Raw genomic sequence first — 24,318 nt, 5'->3', positions numbered from 1 at the left:
GGCTACACGCAGCTTAGGGGGAACCGTGCCCAAAAGCATGACGTGATGCCTAGTCGTGTCCCTTTCTTCTGCATTCATCTGGCATTCTCCAGGATGTGAGAGGTCATGAGTAAGGATCGTAGCTTCCTCTTAGAGGTGGAGACCTTGGTTTGGATGTAGATGAACTGGGTCAGCTTTGATGGCAGCATTTCTTCAGCATCCCCGAATGACCCTTCCCCGTTGTACTAGGCTTTTCCCGGAGGAGCAATGTCTCACATGTCAGATACCAACAAACCCTTCCCTTGGACTGGGCACATCCACGCTTCCTCCCTGTGTGAATTCTGCAGTGTCCACCTTTCTGCTGCAAGGCCTTTTCCAGCCTCCAGGATTCCCTGAGTTGTCCTGGGTCCTTTTGTTATTGGCCAGAACTTGGCTTCCTGAGGCACAAATCCTGATAAATTCATAGGAAATATAGTAGGAAGTCATGGCTGCTGTGGCAAAGAGCCTGGAAATAAGGCTGGTGGTAGATGCTCCAGACCAAGCATAGGAGGGGAGAGGTGGAAAGGTGCTACAAGTGAGGGTGGAGGATGAGGGAAGTATGGTGAGGGCTCTTTGTTGGGGTTACCCTACCTCATCCCTCTCCAGCTACTGCTGTGTACCACTTAACCATGGAGAAGCCATTTACGGGGTCTTGGGCTCCTCTGGTGCAGGAACGTGCTGGTGGGTGTCCTGGTTTGCAGCTGTAGTTGTGGGTGCCGTCAGGAGCAGAGTTTCGGAGAGGCGTGTGCGTGGTGTACTGCACCTTTCCTCCCCGCAGCCCTCAGGGCTTCATTTGCTTTTTGGCCAGCTTTCGTCCAAGAAGTACTGGTTTGTCTGGGATTATTTTGCAGCCACGAAGCTGATGGTATAAGATAGGGGAATGGAAAAGGATCTCCATTGAAAATCCGCTTGCGATGAGGAACGAGGTGTCAGGAGATGGGGAGGAAAACAGCCATGTTTGTCTTAGATGGAGCAGACTTTGCCGAGGTACCGGGCTGCTGAAACCTGCTGGGGCTTGCTGAGGCTGTGTGTCACCGGCAACGGAGCGGATATGAATGGGCAGACAAGATATCTCCCTGCCAAAGATCTCCACAGGACAGAGCATGCTACAAACGCTGAGGTGAAGTCAGCCTTTCTCTAGAGCGTGGGCCACGACTGCTCCAGCCACGAGAGTCACCATCTCCCTCCCCATCTCTGCTGCAGCTTTGGCTTGCAGTGACCACGGCTCAGTCTAGCTGGGAGCAGGGCCTCAACTTTTGATCTCCAAGACGTCGCTAGCGAAGAATCAGTGTCTGAGACAGGCAAGTCCTTTGCTTGTGCACCAGGGTGGTGGAAATTTTACCCTGGCCTGAAGATGTGTGAGGCCCAAGCTTCTGTTGCAGTGGGATGCGTGTTGAGGAGGGGCTGCGAAAAGAAAAAAGAAAAATGCATTCAAATGAATTTCCAAGGAGGTGCGTTGGAAATGGCTGAAGAGCCCAGCTGCCTGGAGTCTGTGCTGGCTCAAGGTGAAATAAGGAAGGATGCAGGAGGTAACCGGCTCCCTGCAGCGCATCTGTGCTGCCACCGCACACAACAGGGCTGGTCCTCAGTCCTGCCGTCCCCGAGCCGAGGATGTGCCGGAGAAGGCAGCTGAGAGCTCCCCCTTTTTATTTGGTTGCATTTCGCAGTCAGGGCCAAATCCTGCTCCTGGTGATGCTGGAGTAGAGCCAGGGTGATAGAGCCAGCAGCTTTGGTGGTGCTCAGGTTCGTACAGGTCACAAGGCAGAATCCATCCCGGGGGCTTCCCAGCCTTCGCTTTTGTGCATCAGATCCCAGGTCCCAGCCCAGCTCCTCCAGAGCCTCCCGTTTAGCCCTGGTGAAGCACACAGTCTTTCTCTGGGCAACGGGTAGATTTCTGTTTGGCTTCTTTGAACTGGAGGTCTCGTTGGCCGGGTCAACAAAATGTCTGTCCCTGCTCCTGAGGTCCGGGGAGCCACTGTGGGGAGCGGGGTGGCAGTGACAGCTATGGCAGTCCCGAGCTCGTCAGCTGGACACGCTCGGGGTGTCGGGGATTTCCGACCGGAGCCTGGAGGGTGCTTTAATCAAACTGGACCTATCGGTTGTGCTGGAAGCTGGTTTAAAATGACCTTCCCTTCTCTTTCCCCGTTGCTCTGCAGCACTTTACCTGACTCTCCCCCGGACTCTGGATCAGAAGCCTACTCCCCTCAGCAGGTGAATGGTAAGTGCTTAAAAGAGAGGTGGAGGGTGGGAAATAATAATAATAATCCAAACCCCAAACCCGACACCCTCCCCCTCTTTGTTCTGTGAAAGTGGTTGGCTCTGAAATCTTTATCAGACGGGAGAAAACAGGCGGCTGCAATACGTGGGGAGATTATCAGTTAGTAAATATCCCTAGACTTTCGCCTATTGTTCTGCTGCTAGTCTTTGCACGGGGGGAGAGCGAGCGAGAGAGGGAACGGGAGAGAAGGCAAGGTGGGAATCCACTTACACGGGGAGAAATCGGCAGTGTGGCTTGTCCCCGGGCAGGGTGGGATGTGGAGCCTGCGAGCCTCCTTGTCCTGCCCTCCGCCTCGGGTGAACGAAAGGCAAGGAGTGTGAGCGCGTCCCTGAAATGGAGCCCGGCTCGGGGAGACAGAAATGAACCCGCCGTTCAGCAGTAAGTTCCTTCCCAGCCCTTCCCTCCCCTCCAGTGGGGCCAGCTGATCCTGGGGGTCTTGTGCTACCCCCTGCAAAGGGCAGAGAGAGCTGGGTCCCCCCGGGTGCAGGCAGGGTCACTGCCAGGCCCTCCTGGGGAAGCCACCGAGTGTTATTTGGTTCCTCTGGTGACCTTCACTGCTCTTTGGTGGAAGAAACTCCTTGGTGAGGAAGGAAGGTTGCTTCTGGTCTCCCTTCCCCCTCAGCAGCAGCACCCTCTTCCCCAGGCTCCAGCCCAGTCCCCACCAGGAACAGCGCCTGCTCTTTTTTTTTTTTTTTTTTTTTTTTTGATGGAAGAGGTCAAGAGTTCTGTTTATCTTGCTAAAAAAAAATCCCTGGAATTCCTCCTGGCCCTTCCTTAAATATAACAAAGAGGCCGGGTTGCTCACCATGGGGAGAGCTGCTTTGACGTGCTGGCAGAGCAGCAGCACCTCTGCTTAGGGAGGAGAGGAGGCCCCGGGGAGCACCCGCAAAGCAGCTCCTGCCTCACGAGGGAAGGCTCAGACTCCCAGACCTGGTTTTTCCCTGGAGCTGGGAGCACAAAGCACGAGTCCTGCGTTCGGCAAATGCCTCAGCCCCTGTCCCCACCCTGGTTAGAAGCCTGTGGAAATTGCCATGTGCTGTGGACACGGTGAAGATGCAGTGTCTGCTGTGAGGGCATGTTCTCGGACCCTCGTGCATGGGTTGTCCCTTGAAAGCTGCACAAGGTCTCCCAGCTTGTACCTGAGCCGCCAGTGCCAAGGCTGACCATGCTGCAGGGTCAGGACGTTTACTTAAGGTGTTGTAAAGACGCATTTCTTGCAGTGTTTCGCAGGGGAGGACGCGAGGCTCCTCTCCCGGCCCTGAAGCGGCTGTCCTTCTGTGCAGGCTGGGTCTCCGAGAGTTGTTCTGAGGCTGTTGGAAGCTGTATCCGTCAGCTGGGCTGAGTGGTGCCAAAGCTGCCCGGACGGTTGCGTTGTTGAGTCGTGCTAGTCTTTGCTCCAAGTTATGCAGGTAGAAGTTGAGGGCTTGTCAGGATGGCAGGAGCAGAGCTGGGTAAGGGGGATGTCGTGCCCGGTACCATCACTACCCGGCTGAAAAGCAGAGAGATACTCTGTCCCAGGGATGTCACCTGTCAGCCCCGGCCATTGCGTGAAAGCAAGGCTGCTTTTTGGTCCTGATCTCCAGACTCCTGAGGATGGAGACCTCCCCTCCTCTCTGGAGCCCTAGTGCTTGGCGAGGCTGTCCCTGAGACAGCTCCAGAAGGCAGGCTGGCCGGGGAGCAGGACCCTGCCTGTGAGCATGGGCAGAGGAATCCGGTTCGACGTGTGCTGGAAAAGAGGACTGAGAGATCTTGGTGGGTAGCAGAAAGCCTTTGAGGGGAGCAGAATGGGTGAATGGGTGGAAGCGGCCCTGCCCTGGCAGCCTTCAGTCGGAGGGCTCAGCGTAAATACATTTCCCTTTCCCAGACCTTGCAACGGGAGGAGTTTTCCAATTCCTGGTCAAGTGCTTTGGCCTCATTAGTCAACCGCTAATTGTGGTTGTTCTGAGACCAAAGTCCATCCAGCCCAGTGTCTGGCTCAAGGCTAGCTGGTGGCACCTGCTTAGGGGAGCAGCCTGGCAAAGACCCAGCAGATACCTTCCCTGCTATCCCCCGCCGTGTCCCCGTAGTCCGTAACAGGCTTGGCCCGTCCCTGGATGTGTTTTCTCCCTCCTGCAGTTTGCTGGTGCTTAGCTTAGTCAGATGTCCACGGTGGGGTGCAAAGAAGCTTTGTCTTGCACTTAAAACGCCTGCAAAGTCCCTGTCCCTTCCCAGCCCTTGGTTCCCTTATACCCCAGGGCCAAATGCCCTAGGAGTCAGTCCCTCATTTCTGCATTCTGCTCACTTCTTGGTACCCTGTGGGGACATGTGAACGTGCAGGCTACTGCAGACACGCCTCCAGCCGTTAGGCAAAGGCTGTGAAAGCAGATGAGCTTTGTCCCGTTGAAGAAAAGGTGGATGGAGGCTTGGTTTTTAGGGCTGGGGACCAGGCGGTGTGTTTCCCGCAGGCAGGGAAACCCAGCAAAGGGCTCCTGTTCTGAGGCAGTGGCTCAGCTGCACGTTTTGTCACTGCCTGGGCCTTTCAGTTCCAGTTTCTCTGGAACTCTTCAGCTCTCTTCTTCTTCAGCTGGGCATCAGCACCTGGGTTGCAACCAGGTTTTGGCCGAACTTGTTTGAGCGTGCTTTGTCGGCACCGATTTGGTGCACTGGATTCTGAGGTGGTCTCGGGAGGGTAACGTGAGTTTAGCTGATCTTTTTGCTGTTGTTTAAAGGACCATGCTGTCAAAAGCAAGCACGGGCTTTTGGAATGGTATCGAGATCTTCTGTTTTAATGCTAGGATGGGAGGGAAGGACTTCCATGCATGAGAAACGTTGAGCTTCCACACGAGGCTTCTGTTACCCGCTTCTCCGGGAGCTGCCTGTTAATGCCTCACATTCCCACTCATCTACATGCAGGATGTTCACTCATGTTTTCCTGGGAGATTTTCATGGGAAAATTTGTAAATTCTTTCAGGTCATATTTTTCTCAGCATGACATCTTCAGCGTGCCCTGTTCTGAAGAGTTGCTCTCACATGTAAAATCTTGAGTAATGAGATTTTTCTCTGTACGGATTTTTCTTGCATAGATCTGCTCGCAGTCTTTGTCAGCTCATTTCTCATGTGTCTTGCGCTAAAGTTGGTGATCATTTTTTTAGTTTTCCTCTGTTTTTTCACTGCGTTTCTTCACTTGCAGCATCTAGCTGTGGAAGGGTTTGATTTTGCTAAAGAAGTGTGTTCCAGGTGAAAAGTTTCTTCTCTTTACAGTTTCCTTCTCCTCTTTACAGCTTCTGCAGTGAGGATAGAGAAGCTGGCCTAAGAGATCGTTGCAATTCATCATACTCGGATCTTTGCCTTCCACTTGCTCACGGCACAAGCTCACTCTTTTTTAGGGTGCGTTAAAACATAAAAATAAGCTGCTGAAATGATGCCAACGCTCCCTCGTCCCAGACAGTTTGAGCAGGCACTTAATCCTGTCGTTATGGCTGAGTTCTGAGAGCGGTGTTGAAACTTCACCGGTGTGGTCACTAGCGTGACCAGTCCTTCAGTGCTGTAGGCAGTGTCATACAAACACTTGTATGTTCAGAGAAGACAGAAATCATGTCCTGCTCCATCTGAGATGAGCGCTGAGCCTGTTCAAGTCTTGCCAGCACACTTTCTCACCCGACGCGGGTGTTTTTCTTTAGTAAAATTATTCCTATTACTCCCTTTGGTCAAATCGCTAATTTCTAGTCATTCTCGAGGCACGTTGGGTGAGATTCAACCATGTGGCTTTACTTTACACGCTTTACTTTTTGCTCTTAGCCTCCAAAAATGTTTTGGTTCTAGTTAAAGCCCTCAGCTGAGCGCTGGCATCGCTGTGCCTTGAGCTTATGGCTAGCTGGAGGCCCCCGCAGCTGCAGAAAGGAGGATGGATTTGCATGCCCCTCCACACACCAAGCATTTCTTTTGATGGTGATATAGTCAAATTGACCCTAATCATGGCCTGGCTTTAGTATCCAATTCCAAATAGAGGAGGAGAAAGGTAGGATCACATTTGAATGTCTCTTTTTGTTTATTTAAATTTAGAGATCAAAGTCTCCTTCTGGTTTAAATTTAAAAAAAACAGGCAAGTGCCCCCACAGAAGTCCTCACTGCTGGTGCTGATGAGCTGGAGGTGTTCAGGTCATTCAGTTGTCTCTTCTCGAGTTGTTCCCGTGCCTGTCTCTGCTCTCGTTGGAGAAGAGCACAGCGAGTGTCCTTGCGCGGTAGTGCTCTAACACAGCGACAAGCCGCCTTTGGTGCCTCTGGGTGTGGGCATCCTTGGGACATCTCTCTGCTGGGACTATGGAGGAGACAGGCAACGCAGCGAGCTGGGACCCCGAGCTCTCAGCTGAGCAGTGCTCTGGGGGACGAATCCCACCCTTGGCTTCTCAAGGCTCTGTCAGTGGGTGAGAGCGTGGTTTCTTGGCAGGGTGTTGTGGCCCACAGCTATGAGAAGCTCTGGCATCGTGAAGTGGGTTGTCTTTGCCACAAGAGCATATTGCTGGGCACTTTCCTTGGGCCATGCCCAAAATCAGTAAAATCAGGCAAAATTCAGGTGCTTTCTCTCCAGCTCTGCCTTTCCAGGCGCAGGCTTCAGATGCTGTTGCTGACTGTTGCACCTTTGCCCCCATCTGTGCTTTCTTGGTCCATGCGGTCCCTTGGTGCTACCGGAATATTGGGGTTGATGGATTTTTCTGTTTGAAGGGAAATGCAAAGCTAACACAAAAGCTGCCTGGGAATTCCTAAAGACATGCTTTCACTGTAGAGCGTCCACGCGAGATACCGAGGTTTAGCAAATATCAGGAATGTTTGTGGGGATCTTCCCTGTTGTCTCTCAGCCTGCGGACCTGGTTGCCCTTTGAGTTTTGGTTCTTTGAGCTTCAAGATGCCGGGCCTTGCCTGCTTCCTTTGTGCTTACCCCTTCCAGTCTCACCTCTTCTCAGAAGATGTACGGTACGAGACATCTGGTTTCGTAGTGTTGCGTGTCCCTTTATCAGCTGGCCGGCCAGGACCCTGCTGTGTCCTTGCTCTGTAGATCCCACTTGGACAGACTGGGTCTGAAGTTGACGACAGCCGAGGCTGCTGACATGAGAAAGGAAGCACGGCTCTGGTTCTCAGGCTGGGGAAGCCTGGAGGTGTCTGTGGGATGCTGGGGCCATTGAGGAACCTGGGAGGAGAAGTCAGTGCAGGGCAAGGTGGCCGTTGCAAGGCAGATGGGGTGGCTGAGGGGACACAGCCGTGCTGAGGCTAGGCAGAAGAGGCAGGGAGGGATGGGTTCATGAAGATAAGCGGGACTAGGATGCTTCAGGGGGAGAGGAGTGCTGTGCCTGTGCTGGACCTGGGCTTAGGACACACAGTGCGTGGCCCTACCTGCTGGGCTAACAGCTATTACTCTTTCTCTCTTGCAAGATCCTCACCTCCTCCGGACCATGACCCCCGAAAACATGTGCCACATGACTCCCCCTTCTCGCCTAGAGCACCCTCCTCCGCCGCCTCCACCTCCACCCCCCCACCTTCAGGGTCCCCCGCCGCCCCCCCCTCACCCGCACCAGCAGCAGCACAACCCTCACTACCCCAGCCTGCAGCGGGACATGTACATGAAGGCTGAGCCCCTGATGCCGCCGTACGGCATCGGGCAAGGCATGGCGCCTGCCGACCTCCACCATGCCCAGCAGTCGCAGATGCTGCACCAGCTACTCCAGCAACACGGAGCAGAGTAAGGCCTCAGGGCGCCGGGGCTTTTCAGCGTTATTTGTGTGATTTGGGGAAGGGGGGAGGAGGGAACGGGAGCTGGAGGCTTGCAGAATGCACGAGCAAAGTTACTGGGTTGGATTGCAAGGGAAGGAGCGTGCCCTGGTTCTATGGGAGCGAGCTGGGGAGGCATCGGAGGTGGAGATGACCCAAAGTGTGGGGCAGGGGTTTGCGGTGCATGGCTCGGAGGTGGGTGGTGGGGACAGACAAGAGGAAAGCAAAGATGTGGCTCAGTGCAGGGCTGGCACAGAGCTTGGCAGTCACAGGGTGGGTGGGCAGAGCCTGGTGGGCGAAGGTGGTGGTAGCGCTGGAAGAGCCTGTGGCTCCTTGCACGAAGGTTTTGGTTTTTATCTGAGATCCCAGCTTTTTCCTGGTCACGGGCTGTGGGGCTGTTACCTTCCCACCTCTTGTTTTCCTGCTCAGCCTTTGCTTTCCCGCGGGTCTCCGCAGCCTCCCGGTGCACCCTGCCAAGAAGCGGAAACACTCCGAGTCACCCCCCAACACCCTCAATGCACAGATGCTCAACGGGCTGATAAAGCAGGAGCCAGGTATGGGGTCCGTGCCACTCAACCCTGACAGAGTCCAAACGCCTCCCTGGCATCAGCCGGGAGCGCTCTCACCAGGTATGTGGTTTTTGTCCCCCTCCCACCCCGTCCCCCTCCCCTTAATACCCCCAGCATGCAAACCCCTGCTGCCAGCCCGGGCACCCCGCTGGGCCAGGGTGCTTGGGAGGAGGGTGCGTGGGCACTGCAGGGTGCCAACCGGTGGGGTTCACCCCGGCTTGACCCCCAGGAGGAGAGCAGGGCGGTGAGTTTATCCTGGCCCAGATCTCGTGCCCGTGGCGGTGCCCTGGCAGTCAGGAGGCAAGCTTCAGGCTGGCCGCGCAGGCAATGCCGGTCGCTTCCTTGCGCTCTTAACCCAGCTGGGCACTCTGCCGGAGTGACTGAAACAGGTATTTTCTCCTCACCGCAGGCCTGATTCAAGATAACGACAGCTTGAATGGCTCCTACTTGGATCCCAACTACCAGTCTATAAAGTGGCAGCCGCACCAACAGAACAAGTGGGCAACTCTGTATGACGCCAACTACAAAGAACTGTGAGTAATTCATCCACCCTTGGAGAAAGTCAGGTTCACCTTTTGCGTAGCGGTGGCGAGGGACTGGGGTTGGGGACATCGTACTCAAAGGTGGGACAAGGATTGTCCCGGGCTCCCCCTTGTCCTCTCCTATCACCTGCCGATGTCTGCTGGCTTGCGCTGTGGTGGAGATACTCTCTCCGCTGTACCTTTTGCCATTGGGAAAGTTACTTCTCGGCACTCGTGCAGGGTTGATGGAGGATTAAGAAATGGGGCTGGCTCGGTAGGAGCCGGCAGAAGGCAGTTCAGGAGCTTTGGTGGCAGTTCAGCAGCCGCTCAGACCTTGGTCGGCCGTGGCGCGTTGTATTGGCAAATACAGCCTTGCCCTGAGCATGGTTTGGACCAGCAGCGCCCTTTCCTCCTGCCCAGGCTTGCCAAGGTCCAGGATTATTTTAAAATAAGTATTACGATTTCCTAGACAATGCATAGCATGGATGACTGGAGGTCATCTACAGCCACTTCGGCGCAGCTCGAGAGCAGCATAGAAAGGAGCCCGAGGAGGAGGAGTGGGAGTGGTTGATGGGCAGAGGAGGAAAGGAGGAGAAAAAGAAAGGAAGAGGGAAAGGGTTGAGGAAAGCTGGGAAGCCAGGAGGGGCAGCGAGGTGGCAGAGAGGCAAGGGGAGTGGGTGGGCAGGAAAGCTGGGGTGGCCGAGGCAGATGGGGGAGCAGAGAGCGGCTGGGTGGGAAGGGGGGCTGGGGGGGCTGCGTGGGGCTGGGAGCTGGAAGGAGAGGCTGGGGCAGAGGAGGGTGGAGGCAGTGCATGGACAAAGCTGCTTAGGGAAAGAGGAGTGCTCAGGAGGAAACCGCTCTGGATCCTCCCTGCATTCCTTGGAGGTGACAGAGAGCTGGCAAGCAGCAGGCTGGGTTCCAGGAACCGCTCGCCGAGCAAACGAACCCCCCCCCCCCCCCGTTTCCCCTCCTCCTCTTTCTGCACAGCCAGTGGCTGGTAGGGGTCCTCTCGGGGGACACGGAGGAGGGGGTGCTCTGTTGTCTGTGATACCAAATAACCCAAGACGATTATCACACCTTGCCTGGATGGTGCTCAGGATGGGAGCCAAGGACCCCGGGCAAGGCCAGTCGTGGAGGCAGAGTAGGATCTGTGATGTGCCGGGAAGCTGCCGCTGCAAGCCCCAGCCCTCCTGCACACGGATCTCCTGCTCAGCCAGCCCTAGTCCTTGTACCATCTTTAATGCAGGCCTGGTGGTGACTGGGGCATGCTATGGGTTGTTCCCCTGCGGAGAAGCGGCTGTTGGAGTTGGTTATGACTTTGGTGACGTGCTGTCGTTTGCAAAGATTGTGTTTATGGCTGTTTCCCCAACCACAGCAGGAGAGGGGTAATTTGGGGAGGTGATTACTTCTGTTTTACTAAACTGTTTCCATAAAGGAAGCATCTCCCACCTTCAGGTGGAATATCAACTACTTCTGGGAACTTGTGAGCAGCTCCAAAGTCCAGTCCTGCAGCCCTGCCCCTGCTCTCCACCATCAGTTGGCTTTTCTGTAGACCGGGGGGACGGGGGAAGCTGACCATCTCTCGCTGAGCGTGCACAGGCCACGGTCCCCAATTCCTGCTTTCCCGCACGGAGCAGTGTTTGCATTCAGCTCCCACCTCCTCTGAGCGCTGTCCGGACACGTCATCTCTATTGTTTGGTTTTCAACCAGGGCCTGGGCGTCACTGCGCAGTTGTGACGCTGCCATTTTCCTACCTGACAAAGCCACCTTTGGCTTTTGCTGCTGTTCTTGCTTCTCCCAGACTCTGGTTTTCTGCCAGTACTGCCTCCAGCTGTGAGCCTCAGTATCTCTGCCCCGTGTCAAAGGGCTTCTGAGAAGTGGAGGTGCCAGGAGAAGCGAACCCCTCTTCTCTAACTCGGGCAATGCTTGGTCACAGCCTGTCGGTCCCCGGAGTGGCCTCTCTTCCACCATCAATCTCCGCAGGGCTTTCACTCTGTGGCAGAAGCACAAATGCACCTTGTGTAGTCAGCAGGGTCCAAAGAGCTCTGCGCATCGTAGGAGCAGACCTTTCGCACGGCCTCGCTTTTCTCTTTGACATAATGAGTCCCCCTTTTCCTTCCATCTCACTGTTTACCTGCGCTGGGTAAACGGTTTCTCATCTGAAACACGTCACAATTCTTTCAGCTTGTCACGGACCGTTTGCAGATGTCCCTGTTCCAGAGATGTGCCGTGCACCCCGCTATCATACAGGCAGACTGGCAAACTACACAATTTTTTCTGCTGGGCCCAGAGAAGTTGCTGGAGTGCCGCAAACCACAGCTTTGACCCTCTGCAAACGCAGCCCTGCTCTGCCGTGTTCTTTGGATCTGTGCTTGGGATCACTTGCCTAATACCTGCTTTTAGGATTTAGGGCGAAAGCCAGAGCAAACCTAGTTTTGTGGCATTTAGGTCATCATCCCGTTGTGTAATGAATAAATTCCTTTTGACTGACTTCATGTAGATTTTAGGAAGCCACGTGCAGTTTGTTGTGGCGCTGGATTTGACCAGAATTAAGGGTTAAGGTCAAGGGTTGATCGATTCCTTTTTAGTTACACGCTACCTCAGTGGAGTCTTCCTCCTTTGCGGTGGGTTCGAGGCCAGGTAGCTCTAGGAGAGCCTGTGCCAGCTGAACCTACATCTCTTTCTAAATGGAAGATCGCTTAGTTCTCCTGGTACAGCACTGTGCCAGAATAGATCTACGAGAAACACTAAAAGATCGATCTTCCCTTCCTTCTTCTATAATGGCATTTTTTAGGTTGACTGCTTCATGTTTTAGCAGGCAGGAGTCTTCTCCTTCCTTTCTGCCTTTTGGGTGTACTCAGCAAATGAGCAGGCATCTGTGTCTCTTCGAGATCCATGAGTATTTCCACAATTTAGTTTCCTCGGAGATCATGAAGCAATGACCAGCCATTCCCCGTCTGCTTTCTGCTGGAAGCTGTCCCCTAGTTTATGTGTGCTGTTAGAATTTCCCGCCCCTAGAGGGAACATATTTTTTTTTCCCCTGTGATCCAGGTGCCCACAACCTAGTCACAGCCCCAGCAATTTGAATCATCTGATTTTTCCTACTCTTGTTCTTAAGAAAAGAGACCAGGAAGGTAGGTTAAGGAGGGGAGACGGTAGGAAGCTGTTCAGGTTCTTACCCCAGCATGGTAGTCAAGAGCTTGTCAGTGTTTTGATAGCGATTGCTGCACACAAAGAGCAGCTCCGTGCCCTGGAGGGTGCAGAAGATTGACTTCTCAAAAGCCGTCTCTGCAGGTCCACCCGGCTCTGTTGCAAGGAAAAGGAACCTGCATCCAGCCTGTAGCATTTCCACTAAGCAGGGCAAGCGCTCGCAGCCTCCACGGAGGGGAATTTTTCAGCTTTGTAGTGCTTTCTCCCGTTCTGCCTCAGAGAAAGCCAGGCCAGTGGTTACTGCGGGACAGGAGAGATCCAGCTCTGCTTCTGCATCTAGGCATGACACTTTCTGTTGGGTTAGTGGAATAATTGCTTTGTCAGTACTTTATTTAATATATTTTGGAACCTATACAGAATAGTTTATGCTTGTCCCTCTGGATTTATGTGTAACATTCCATGCTAAGTATAATCTTACAGGGCAAAAAATACAATTAAATGGTATTCCATGTTCTCCTCCTCTAGCACACACAAAATTAGGTCCTTTAGTATAGAATCATTTAGGCTGGAAAAGACCCTTAAGATCATCGAGTCCACTAGTAACCATCGCTGACAGTTTTTTGTTCCTCAGAAGAGTTTTCTGCTATGGTTTGTGATGATCAACACCCCTGTGAGAGTTTGTTCCAGCTTGCATCAGCACTGTTCAAGCCCATTTAGCAGCTCTCTCTTCTTATGCAGTGAGTGTAGCTGTCACATCAGATCGTATTTGTATCTTGTGTCTGTGAATATGTGGAAAATCTCATCTCCGTTCACTCATTTTCCTGGCAGAAAGCTACAGAGTAGGGGCCCTTCAACCATTTCTCTTTTTTCTGCTGTTCTGGGCTGTATCTTGGAGCCAGGCTCCTTCTCAGCCGTTACCATGGCTTGATGAGATGGGGACAGCATAGCGGGGATCGGAACTAATTCTGTAGTTCCTAAGTAGCTTTTTCTGCCTTCTAAGAGACCTGTACAGTGAATTTTATTGTATGAATGGCAAGAGATTCCCCGTCCCCAGGCAGGCGTGGAGAAGTGGAGCAGCCCTGCAGCAGCCCTCTGCCAGGCGAAGAGCAAAGGGGAGCCGGGCTCGTATGAACTACGTGGATTTAGTTTTGACGCAGACTTCCTACAAGTAGGCTGGATTAAGGAAATGGAGGAAAGGAAGGAAAGGTTGCTGCATGGATTCGAGTGGAGGTGCCTGGAAATCTGTGTCTTGGCTTGCTGGGCTTGTGTCTTAGGCTTTGCTTATGTGGGCTGAGGAATCTGTGTTGGTTGAAGGAGACCAAAGTCTCTGGATTAGTTTTATTGATAATATATTTCTTCTTGGCCTTTTGCACTGGTTTTGTGGTTTTAGACTCACTGAACCTTCAAAAGGGTTAGCTGGTTTCCAGCAGCGGTGCCGAAGAGGCCTGGAACCAGGCAGTTCACTAATTTACTCCTGGGAGCAGGAGTAATTCATCTCCCTGACAGCGCGCTTTGATAAATGCCAGCAGGCTCCCTCCTCCCTCTCCCCATTTGTTTACAGGCTGAGGTAAGGCAGCTGGCGAAGGCTTGTGCAGCGCTCAACAGGAACATTTCCATGCTGAGGCCAGAGCCTCGCTGCTCTGACCCTGGGAACTGGGCTGGTGCCGTTCCCTTCCCATCAAGCAAACTGGTGCTCTCCGTGTGCTCCCCCCTGAAGCTCAGGTTCTGCGGGCTAAACCTGAGCTTTCAGGCTTGCACTCCTCGTTTGGAAGAAGTGTCCTTATAAACAGCACCAAACCTGGCCGTGCTGCAGATCCTGGATGTCACCAAGGGGATGGAGACCAGTGTGACGTGGTCCAGTCCTGCTGGATGTGGTTTGGGTTCAGTGAACGCAGTGCGTTGGCCCTGTTGGCCAGCTTGGCGAATCCCGTGGTGATGGATCACCGAGGTCTCACTCTCTCATGCTGCGAGTGTATCTCAGGCAGCTGACGGGGCCACGTACGGTGCTGAGCCGGGGATGTACTGGTGGGGTTGTGCCGTCTCATGTGGACTGGGTGAGACGGCAGCGTCACGCGGCTCAACGGTAGGTTCCTCCATCCTGGTGTTTGTATCCTGGAAGAGAAACAAAGCAGGGACTGCATGGAATTAGTGAGTGGTCCTTGAATTAGGGGGTCTCCAGACGTTATGTCTTAGGAGTGGCTGAGGTATTGGGGAACCTGGAAGGAAGGAGGAGAGAAATGGGGGAGATTTTTCTTCCAGAGAGGAAACAATTGAGGCATGTGAGCATCCCTCTGGCAATCCTGCTCTCGGCCACAGATCCCAATACAGTTCCCTTTTCATCAGAGACACGTTTCTCCTTGCAGTGCCTTTCCCTTTGCTTTGCACTTTAATGTGGAGGGCGAGGGTGCTCCCTGCTCCTCTTAAGTGTGGATGCCAGACGTGGCTGCGGGGAGTTTGTAACCTCTCACCCTCACTCGGATTGGGAGAAACCTCCTCTCCTCTGATCCTGGCCTTCTAAGTCCTGCCTTAATCTGCTTTTGTCAGGGGGGAGCATTTTGGCTAAAATAATCCGTTTGACCCCAGACCTTTTATTCCTGACACTTTGCCCTCTGCCTCCTGCACTCTCCCTGGGAAAAGCCAGCGTGGCTTTAGCTGCCCCCAGGCCGTTGACTTGTCGGCGGGCCGGTGTCATCCCTAATCCCAGGAACCGCTTCTACCTCGGGGCTGCCTGCCCTTCCTTCTCCTACCGCCCCGTTGAGGGCAGCTGCCCATGCAGAGAGCATGTCTCAGGAGGGGCACGCTGCCAGCCGGCTGCCCGAGGACGGGCTCCAGGGCAGGGTGGTGGGGACTCCAAGGTCCCTGTGGGTTAAGATGAAGGGGAGGATGGTTTGGTTTTTTTTTTATATACGTGTCACTAGCATCCTTACGGTGCCGCAGGCGGTGATGTTCTTGCGCCACACGGCAGTAGGGGAGTGGGTTTGCTGCTTCTTTCAGGTAGGATTTACAACGTGAGAGTGCAAAAGCACTGGAACAGGAGATCCAGGGGATACACCGCCCTGCGCGCTGTCTGCAGTGCGGGGAAAGCTGAGAGCGGCTCCTTGGCTCGGCCAGAGGTGATGGGCTGAAGGCAGAGGGCTGGGGAGATCCATGGCTTCTCTCATACCTGGAAAGCAGCTTCTTGCCTCTGATCTACTCCAGTGCAGGGATCCTGCTTTGGGGGATGCACCGGCCACAGCCGTCGGGAAAACTCAGAGAAAAGGAGCCTCTGAGAAGGGAACTCTGGAGGGACCAGGCATTTCTAGAAGACAGAGGAAGGGGAGCCTGACTGTCTCCCCTCTCTCAACACGTGTGTTTAGCAGCCGTCAGTTTGAGTGACATTAACCAGAGCATGTTTTGGAAGCATCCGTGGTTTGGAAGTTCAGTCAGTCCCTCCCGCTCCTCTGCTCTCTCTATTAAAAACCAGTGGGGCAAGTGGTGGATGCTGAGGGGTCCTGGGCAGACGGAGGCAGCTCAGCAGGCAGAGGCGAGTCTTGGTGAAAGCAGTCGGGAGGGCTCCGGCACCACTGGGGTGAGCGCGGAGGGTGCTCAGGCCAGCCCAAGCCACGGTTCCCCATCAAGAAGAGCCGGACGGAGAATTCGGGGCTGAGGCTGGGAGGAGGGCGAGAGCAGAGGGGAATTCCTCTCGTGCTTCTGGGCTAAGGTAGTGCTCTGCTCCCACCGTCTGGTTTGTGTTCGGGGCACGGCATGGCAGCCCCAGGTCCCTCGGGTGCAAGAAATGAGTAGTAGTTGCTCACGGCCATCCCAGCATTATTCACGGCTGCCTGGAAACACCCGTGGGTTTCATCCACATTCACCCCTCAAGTGTGTGTGGGGGGAGAATGGCTTTCTTCCCAGAAGAAAGGAAGGGACACCGGGAGAGCAAGAGTGACCTTTCCATATCTCCTGCTTCCCAGAGGCTGCTGAGGTCTGCCTCATCCATCGCTGTCAGTCTGTCCACCTCCCCTCCCATTGCTCTGGGCAGTATCTGTCTGTCTGTCTGTGTTAAGAACTGGAGGTGGAAGTCAGAAGCGGTTTGCTTTTGTGGAAGAGCGCTCCATAATTTTTAAGCCTGATCTCAAAGGCTAGGCTGAGCTCCCCTTTACCTCATCCATAGTTCTTTTAATTAAAAACAATGGGATTTTGGTGTTCTGCTAGAACTGCTTGATGGGGAGGCAGGATGAGAGGCATCTCCTTCCCCCCGCGTAGGGCGGGCAGCGCTCCGGGGGCCCACCAGCCCAGGTCTGGCTTTTTGGATGGTGAGAGAAAGGGGACTTGCTGCAAAGGCCACATATTTCCCTCATTCCCATGGTAACCAGCCCATTAAGGAGATGTAGATTAAACCTCCCCAGCTGGTGTGTGTTCATCGGGCAGCCAGGGCCCCCTCCTCCTCCTCCTCCCCTCCTCCTCCTCCTCCTCTGGACGTGCCCGCTGGGAGCTGGAAGCTTTTCGCAGCAGCCGGAGCAGGTGGTTGTGATTTCGGCAGGAATCCGGCATGCAGGCGGTACCGCCTGGTAGCAGGGCCAGCGCAGGCGACGTCGGGAAGGAGGTGTGGGACCCCCGCCCAGGTCAGCCTGAGCTGCTTCTCCCAGTGAGCACCATTAAGGGGTCTGCTCCAGGCTTTGGGCAGGCTGTGGAGCTTGGTATCTCCAGTGGGTGTCAAGCCAGGGCTAAGCAGCTGCACTTTTTAGGAGCAGCACTCAGAAAGCAGAGGCTAGCCTGTTGTGTTGTGGCTCATACTATACTATGTTTGTAGTATAAAGTACTATAGCATAGCATATAGAGGGGTGGTTGCCCCAGCATCCTCATCAAATCCTAGTCACGGCAACCATATTCCTTTCCAGTTGAAGACCCACCTAAAGCAAAGCTTGCAGCTTCAAGGAGATACGGACCTTCTCTGAACTCTCATCCCTGCCCAGCAGGATGAGTTGCTGCCTGGGCTTAGGCAAGGTGTTGGGTTCGTGTCAGGCAGTGCCTGCCTGTGCCGATCAGCCCTGCGAGCAGCCGAGAGCAGCGTCAGTGCAGGGCGGGAGGGACAGCATCAGAGGCTGTCGTCTTCTGCCCCAACACAACCCTCCTTCCCCTCCCACACTCCTGCTGTGCCGCGGGATTATTTTGTGGCTGTATGTGTGAGTAGAGGTGGCCTTCACAGTCTGCGGCGAGGTGGGACCGCTCATCGACACGTCGCTGTTCATGTGTGGTGGGATGTGGAGGTGAGCTGTCCCCTGTGGGGTGGTTTCACGTGCATCCGCACCCCGGGATGCGGCCGTGTACCGTGCCATACGGACCCCTCGTTACCTCCGCTTCTGGGTGTGTGGCTCATCCGTCCCCCGACAAGCGTAAGCCTCTCGTGGCGTGCACAGGGCTCTGCTCTAACGCCTGCTGCCTTTTCCACAGCCCGATGCTCACGTACCGCGTAGATGCTGACAAAGGGTTCAACTTCTCAGTGGGTGACGACGCCTTTGTGTGCCAGAAGAAGAATCACTTCCAGGTCACGGTCTACATCGGCATGCTTGGAGATCCCAAGTATGTGAAGACCCCCGAGGGCCTGAAACCCTTAGAGTGCTTCTACCTGAAGCTGCACGGAGTGAAGGCAAGCGGGAGCTAAGGGCCAGCAGCGAATCCAGCAGGGAGAAGGGGTGCTTGGCAGCCGGCTGGGATCAGGCAACACCACGTCTTCATGTGCTAGGTTGTAGGGGAGTGTGTAGGAGAGTGCTGAAGGTCAGAACAAGGCAGATGTTGAAATATGAGTCCTAAGATGGACTCAGTCGCTGCCTGGGTGTCTTCAGGGCTGCCTCTCGCTCACCTTTGACTCCAGAGGTATATAGACACTTTGGGAAGATCCTTTCACCTTCAACTGCTCCCCTGCCAAGGGAGACACCCATGCTTGGACAACGAGCACACTCAGGTTGGGTGTTGCACGTCAGTTGTACTGAGTCGTAGGAGGGCTGGGCAGACAAATGGCCTTGTGCCGGGGAGGAGGAGGTGGGAAGGGGAAGGTCTCGGCTTTCCGCTCTTTGTCACACCCCCAAATCTTTCTCTCCAGCTAGAGGCCTTGAACCAGTCGATCAATATAGAGCAGTCGCAGTCTGACCGCAGCAAACGGCCCTTCAACCCCGTGACGTGAGTATTGCCTGGGGGACGTTCGTGTCGGGGAAGTGCTACTGGGGAATAAGCAATAGCAGAAGGGGCTGGGGAAGGGGGCTGAGTTGGAGGTCTCAGGATAGTACTGTGGGTGCCACACTCTCCAGTTTTGTCCTCCGTTTCCCACAGCAAAGTTTTCCTCTCTTTACATTCCCCACTCTGCTCTGTGCCCAGTTTATAGACCTGCCTTGGTGGAGCAGGCCAGGAGATGGCCATTCCCCAAAGAACCTCCTCTCCAGCGGTGTCCTCACTCGCTCCTCTGTTTTCCCTTCCCCAGGGTCAACCTCCCTCCAGAGCAGGTCACCAAGGTCACCGTGGGGCGGCTGCACTTCAGCGAGACCACAGCCAACAACATGCGGAAGAAAGGCAAACCCAACCCAGACCAGAGGTGAGAAGCACAGATGCCTTCTCCAAGCCGTTCTGGGCACTCAAGGCCTGGGGATGTGCCAGTCCCCGGGTTGGGGAGGGTGGCTGGAGGGAGGGGGGAAATGGGGGACACGTCCTGAATTGGCCGTCTTTGCCTGTGTGGAGGAAAGGAGGTGTCCGCTGTGGCCCCAAGAAGGGTCTCCCCGACTCTGTGAGGGGTTGGGGACAGCGCCTGCGCCCCGCAGCACAAGGAGAGGGGATGTGCCAAGCCCACCATGACAGCTTGGGGCCTCGGCCTCCAGAGGGGAAGCAGACTCGGCAGTTCCCGGTGCAGGGATGGCACCCTGACCTCTCTCCCCTCTTGGCAGGTATTTCATGCTCGTGGTAGCCTTGCAGGCGCACGCGCAGAACCAGAACTACACGCTCGCAGCCCACATCTCTGAGCGCATCATCGTCAGAGTAAGTCCCTCTCTCCTCCTTCAGCCTCTGCAGGTGCCCCAGAGTCCTGTGCTGGATGTCCTGGGTGATCTTCCTACCTTCCTCTCGCTTTTCAGTGTTTTCCCTTTCCCACCTTCACCAAACTCTCCCTGCCTTGCTTGTAGCTATCCCTGTCCATGCCTGGGTTCTGGCTCTAGCCTTTCCACACCTTTTTAGTCAGAGCAGCCTCAGAGCATGCAAGAACCTGTTGCAGGATAAGGAAGGCATCCCATTCCTCCCAAGGTTGGACCAGTGTCTGGGGTAGAGCTGTTGGGAGTGAGGGAACAGTGTTGTTGGGACTCTGCAGCAGGGAGAAGGCCTATAGGTGCAGGAAGATTGGGTGCCTTCCCAGGGCAGCACCTTTTGCACGTGTGTCCTGGTTTCGGCAAACAGGGGTTTGGCAGCAGCACTCAAATGGGAATGCAGAGGAGCGGGAAGAGATAGGCACCGTCCTCAGACTTTCCTGGAGCTCTGTTAGAGCACTCAGCTGCGGGACATGAAGGCAGGGTATAGAACACAAACAGAGGGACCTCAGAGTCTGCAGACAAGAAGTTCACAATGAATTATGCAGCCCCCAGGGTGCCCGGCGCAGAACTGCAGGGAACTGCAGGCAGCCTGGGCTGCCCCGTCTCAACCTGCGAGTGGGACACAGGGCAGAACCCCGGGATTTGGGACTCAGGAGCAACAGCCTTGTCACCTGGACTCCTGCCGTCCTGCGTGGTTCTGGTTGGGATTGTTGGAACAGCTCTGATAGCTGAGATAACAGACAGCTCAAGAAAGCAAGGATATTCCTTCCTTTAGGGAGAGGAGCAGAGCAGGCATAGCCTTGGTTCCTGCAGCGAGAGGCTTAGACAGGGCCAGCAGATGAATGCCAAGGCTTCCTCTGCTGTAAGGGCGGGCTGGGATCTGTTCCCAGGGCTGGCAGCGGCTCCCTGCTACTTTGCCTTGTGCTGCTGCGAAGCTCTGTCTCGCACCTCCGTGGCCTCGCTTGTCCTCTGCTGGCTCTGCCCTGCCTGTCTCTCCAGCTCCCTGCTGTCTCTCCTGCGAGGCTGGGGCTGCCGCAGCTCAGCGTCGAGGTCTTCCTAGGGCTGTAATTCAATGTGCTGCGGGCTGGCGAGGGCACCCGTGCCAGGATCTCGTGACCTGGACCGTTCATCCCAAAAGCCCCCCCCCCTCCCACTTCTCAGGGTACCTGGATGAACGTCCTCCAGTTTCAGCTGAGATCTTCCCTGTCCCCGTTTCCCTTCTGCGGAGCAAGGACGCCGCTGTGCCATCAGGGTGCTTCTGCTTCTGCCAAGCTTTGTTTCATAGCTGTTTCGCACGCACACGAATGGGGAGGGCACACTGCTGCAGTAGGGTGCCTGGCACTGTCCAGGCCACCACAGCAGCTTGGGACTCTCTGATGTCCATCTGTTGCCCACGGCCTCTCCTGCTATACGGTCCCTCTGCAACGTTGTCGTGGTTTAACCCCAGCCGGCAACTAAGCCCCACACAGCCACTCGCTCACTCCCCCCAGCTGGGATGGGGGAGAGAATCAGAAAGGTAAAAGTGAGAAAACTTGTGAGTTCAGATAAGGACAGTTTAATAGGGAAAGCAAAAGCCGCGCACGCAAGCAAAGCAAAACCAGGAATTCATTTACCACTTCCCATGGGCAGGCAGGTGTTCAGCCATCTCCAGGGAAGCAGGGCTCCATCACGCGTAACGGTTACTTGGGAAGACAAACGCCATCACTCCCAACATCCCCCCCTTCCTTCTTCTTCCCCCAGCTTTATATGCTGAGCATGACGTCCTATGGTCTGGAATATCCCTTTGGGCAGTCGGGGTCAGCTGTCCCGGCTGTGTCCCCTCCCAACTCCTTGTGCACCCCCAGCCTCCTCGCTGGTGGGGTGGGGTGAGAGGCAGAAAAGGCCCTGACTCTGTGTAAGCACTGCTCAGTAATAACGAAAACAGCCCTGAATTATCAACACTGTTTTCAGCACAAATCCAAAACATAGCCCCATACCAGCTACTATGAAGAAAATTAACTCTACCCCAGCCAAACCCAGCACAAACGTGCACAGAGGGACGGGTCTGTGGGGCTCTCCTGACACCCTCGCTCTGCCTTCATCTCCGAGTGCCTCTGCCCGGCAGCGCTGCAGCGTTTCTCTCCCTGGTTTTGCTACTGCTTTTCAGTCCCCACTTTCCTGTCTCTCCGCAGGCCTCCAACCCTGGCCAGTTTGAGAGTGACAGCGATGTGCTCTGGCAGCGGGCGCAGCTCCCTGATACTGTATTTCACCACGGCCGGGTTGGCATCAACACAGACCGCCCCGATGAAGCCCTCGTGGTCCATGGGAATGTGAAGGTCATGGGTTCGCTGATGCACCCTTCAGACGTCCGAGTGAAGGAGGACATCCAGGAGGTAAGAGCCAGGCAAACCGGGCTAGGTTTGGGGTGATCAGGGGTCTGAAGAGGCACCGCAGAAAGCGTGAGTGTCCTTGTGAGCCTGTTTCAGCTGCTGATTTTGACATAGTCCTTATGGGCAGCCTGAGCTCCTGACCAGATGGGAAAGTGCCTTAGAAGTCTGTCTGTCCCAAACACAGCCTGTCCACCATTTCTTAGGGCATATTGACTCTTCCACTGTTAGCCAGAACTAGCAAAAGCAGAAGTTCCAAACCTGGAAACAGGTGAGTATATCAGATAGCACACTGGGGCTTGCCAGAGCCTGGGTGAGAAGCTCAGCTCTGCTCTGAAGTCGTCTCAGCTGGGTGTGCCTGTCCAGAAAAGCTGGCTACAATCATGTCTCATATTTATGAGAACTGCCCTGTGCCTGGTTGTGCAGTGGGACTCAGTCTTCTCCTGGCTTCACTGCCCAAGGAACTCGTCCAGTGACAAGAACTGGAGATGAACCCCAGTGCAAATGCTGTTTGTCCCCATGGCTGGTCTGAGCAGGGTTCAGGGCTGTCTCACAAAGTGCTGTCTCACAAATGTATTACCATGAGCCACAGTGGGTTTTGCTGCTTGGGGTCAGAGTCACGGGAACTTAAGAAGCAACGCCCCGCTTAGGAGTTGCATGTGTCTGTTTTGTCCCAGGTGGACACCACAGAGCAGCTGAAGAGGATCTCCCGTATGCGGCTAGTACACTACAACTACAAGCCCGAGTTCGCGGCCACGGTGGGCATTGACAACACCTCTGAGACCGGTACGGGCCCTGCGTCACACCACGGTGACCCGCGTGCGTCGGCAGCGCTGGACCTCGCGTCCCGCAACCTACAGCGGCGTTTTGTTCATGGTGCCGAGCGGCGCTGCCCTGCCTTTCCTGGCGGCCGTACCCAGCTCTGCCCTGGGGCAGCCCCCCCAGCCACGGGATAGGAGAGGCGGGGGGCTTCTCACCACCTGAAGTTTAGGCATCTAATGAAATTCCCTCTTTAGTGAGCGGGAGAGAAGATGGCACTTCCCACAGGCGGCTTGTAGGGCTTCTGTGATATAAGGCTTTTCCAAGTACCCACCTCTCCCCAGGGGTACAGCTACACCCTACGGCGGGGTGATGCAAATAACCCCGTCCACGTAATCCGGGAACCAGCCTTGTCTGAACAGCCTCTGCTCTTCTGGTGCTGAGCCCGTATGGGCTGCCCAGGCCACGGGGCCTCCAACGAGCTCTGCCAGGCTGGGGTGAGGGGACAACAGCCCTTGTGTCGTCCCCAGCGAACAGGGTTCCTGCCAACGACAGCATGGGCCAGAGAAAGAGCTGTGGCAGGAGGAGCCCTGCCCGGACCACCTTGACCCACTGTGCTGTTTCCACACAGGCGTCATTGCTCAGGAGGTAAAGGAGATCCTCCCTGAAGCTGTGAAGGACACCGGGGACCTGGTCTTTTCCAATGGGAAGACCCTTGAGAACTTCCTCGTGGTGAACAAGGTCGGTGGCAGCCCGAAGGGGCAGGAGGGGAGGCTGTTGAACCTGGCTCGAGGGAGTTGCAGAGCTGAAAATGGAAGAGGGAAATTGTGATGCCTGGGGAAATGTTTCTAGGCCAACACCACCCATATGAGTTTCAGACCTGGCTGGTCTTTCAGATGTCAGGAGCGGCCCTGGGTGGACGGCAGACATCAGCAGGGAGGAACTAGCCTGGTGTCGGTGAAAGTTGGCAGCGTCTTCCTCAGGAAGGGCTCCTTGTTGGCAGCCTCCTGTAGGGAGGCTCTTAGTCATAATCTCTCCTTTCTAGATAAGATAAGGTGGTTATGTCAAGATAACCCAGAGCACCTGGCTGCCTGACCTCTCCGTAACCTGTGGCAGCCTGTTTGCTGCTCTGGGCATCGAGGGGACAGCCTCCCGTAGCATACATCGAGGGGACAGCCTCGCAAAGCTGCCAGCTCTCTCCTGCATCACTCTGTCCAGAGTAGGAATGGCCAGGACCGACCTTAGTGCCTCGTTTCTCCTTTGTGGAAGCCTAGATCCCTGCGGTTACATCACCAGCTAGCAGTAGCTGTGAACGTGACCTTTTCTGTCCCATCTGCGTGGGGCCCGGCCATTGCTGTCCTTTGTTTCTGCATACAGCCCTCCTTCACGGGCCGCAGCTCAGCATCAGCCCTCCAACAGGAGCTGGTGCGTGCTGCAGAACAGCCTGTCACAGCAAGCTGCATGGTCTGCTCTAGCTGAGCCCTCCAAAGAGGCATCTGCCTGCTCGTACAAATTATCCATGGTGTCCAAGATCCTCCTGAGTGTAGTGCTGGACCGGCCCACCAGTGAGATGTTTTGCCTCAGGGAGCTCTGTATGGGGAAGCGGAGTGGCAGAGCCCGAGGGTGGATAAGGGGCAGGGGTGACACGACGGTGCCGGCAGCAGTGCATGGGATGCGGCTGCAGTTGTGCTGGAGGGAGATGCTTGTGCTGAGGGAGATGCTTGTGCTGGAATGCCTTTACCAGAAGGGCTGCAGGAGGAAGGTTGCTCTCCAGAGGCTTCTGGATTTGGGCTCTCCATCGGTCTGGATCAACTGTCTGTTGGATAACACTGCAGAATAACACCAGCGGCTTGCACTGTAGAGCAA

General features: G+C 55.1%; 1 protein-coding gene across 1 annotated transcript in view; it reads left to right on the top strand.

Moving 5' to 3' along the window:
- The window catches only part of MYRF (myelin regulatory factor), a 41,929-nt gene that overhangs the window by 8,043 nt on the left and 9,568 nt on the right, over window positions 1-24,318 (top strand). The window contains exons 5-15 of the mRNA XM_050896979.1: window positions 2,175-2,236; window positions 7,703-8,009; window positions 8,495-8,667; window positions 9,017-9,140; window positions 17,712-17,907; window positions 18,361-18,437; window positions 18,736-18,846; window positions 19,193-19,283; window positions 21,499-21,699; window positions 22,371-22,479; window positions 23,084-23,193. Of these exons, the coding sequence (XP_050752936.1) occupies window positions 2,175-2,236; window positions 7,703-8,009; window positions 8,495-8,667; window positions 9,017-9,140; window positions 17,712-17,907; window positions 18,361-18,437; window positions 18,736-18,846; window positions 19,193-19,283; window positions 21,499-21,699; window positions 22,371-22,479; window positions 23,084-23,193 (1,561 nt within the window). The remainder of the gene's footprint in view (window positions 1-2,174; window positions 2,237-7,702; window positions 8,010-8,494; window positions 8,668-9,016; window positions 9,141-17,711; window positions 17,908-18,360; window positions 18,438-18,735; window positions 18,847-19,192; window positions 19,284-21,498; window positions 21,700-22,370; window positions 22,480-23,083; window positions 23,194-24,318) is intronic.

The sequence above is a fragment of the Gymnogyps californianus genome, chromosome 5 (assembly GCF_018139145.2).
Source record: "Gymnogyps californianus isolate 813 chromosome 5, ASM1813914v2, whole genome shotgun sequence".
Taxonomy (NCBI): domain Eukaryota; kingdom Metazoa; phylum Chordata; class Aves; order Accipitriformes; family Cathartidae; genus Gymnogyps; species Gymnogyps californianus.
This window is presented reverse-complemented; position numbering and strand designations above follow the sequence as displayed.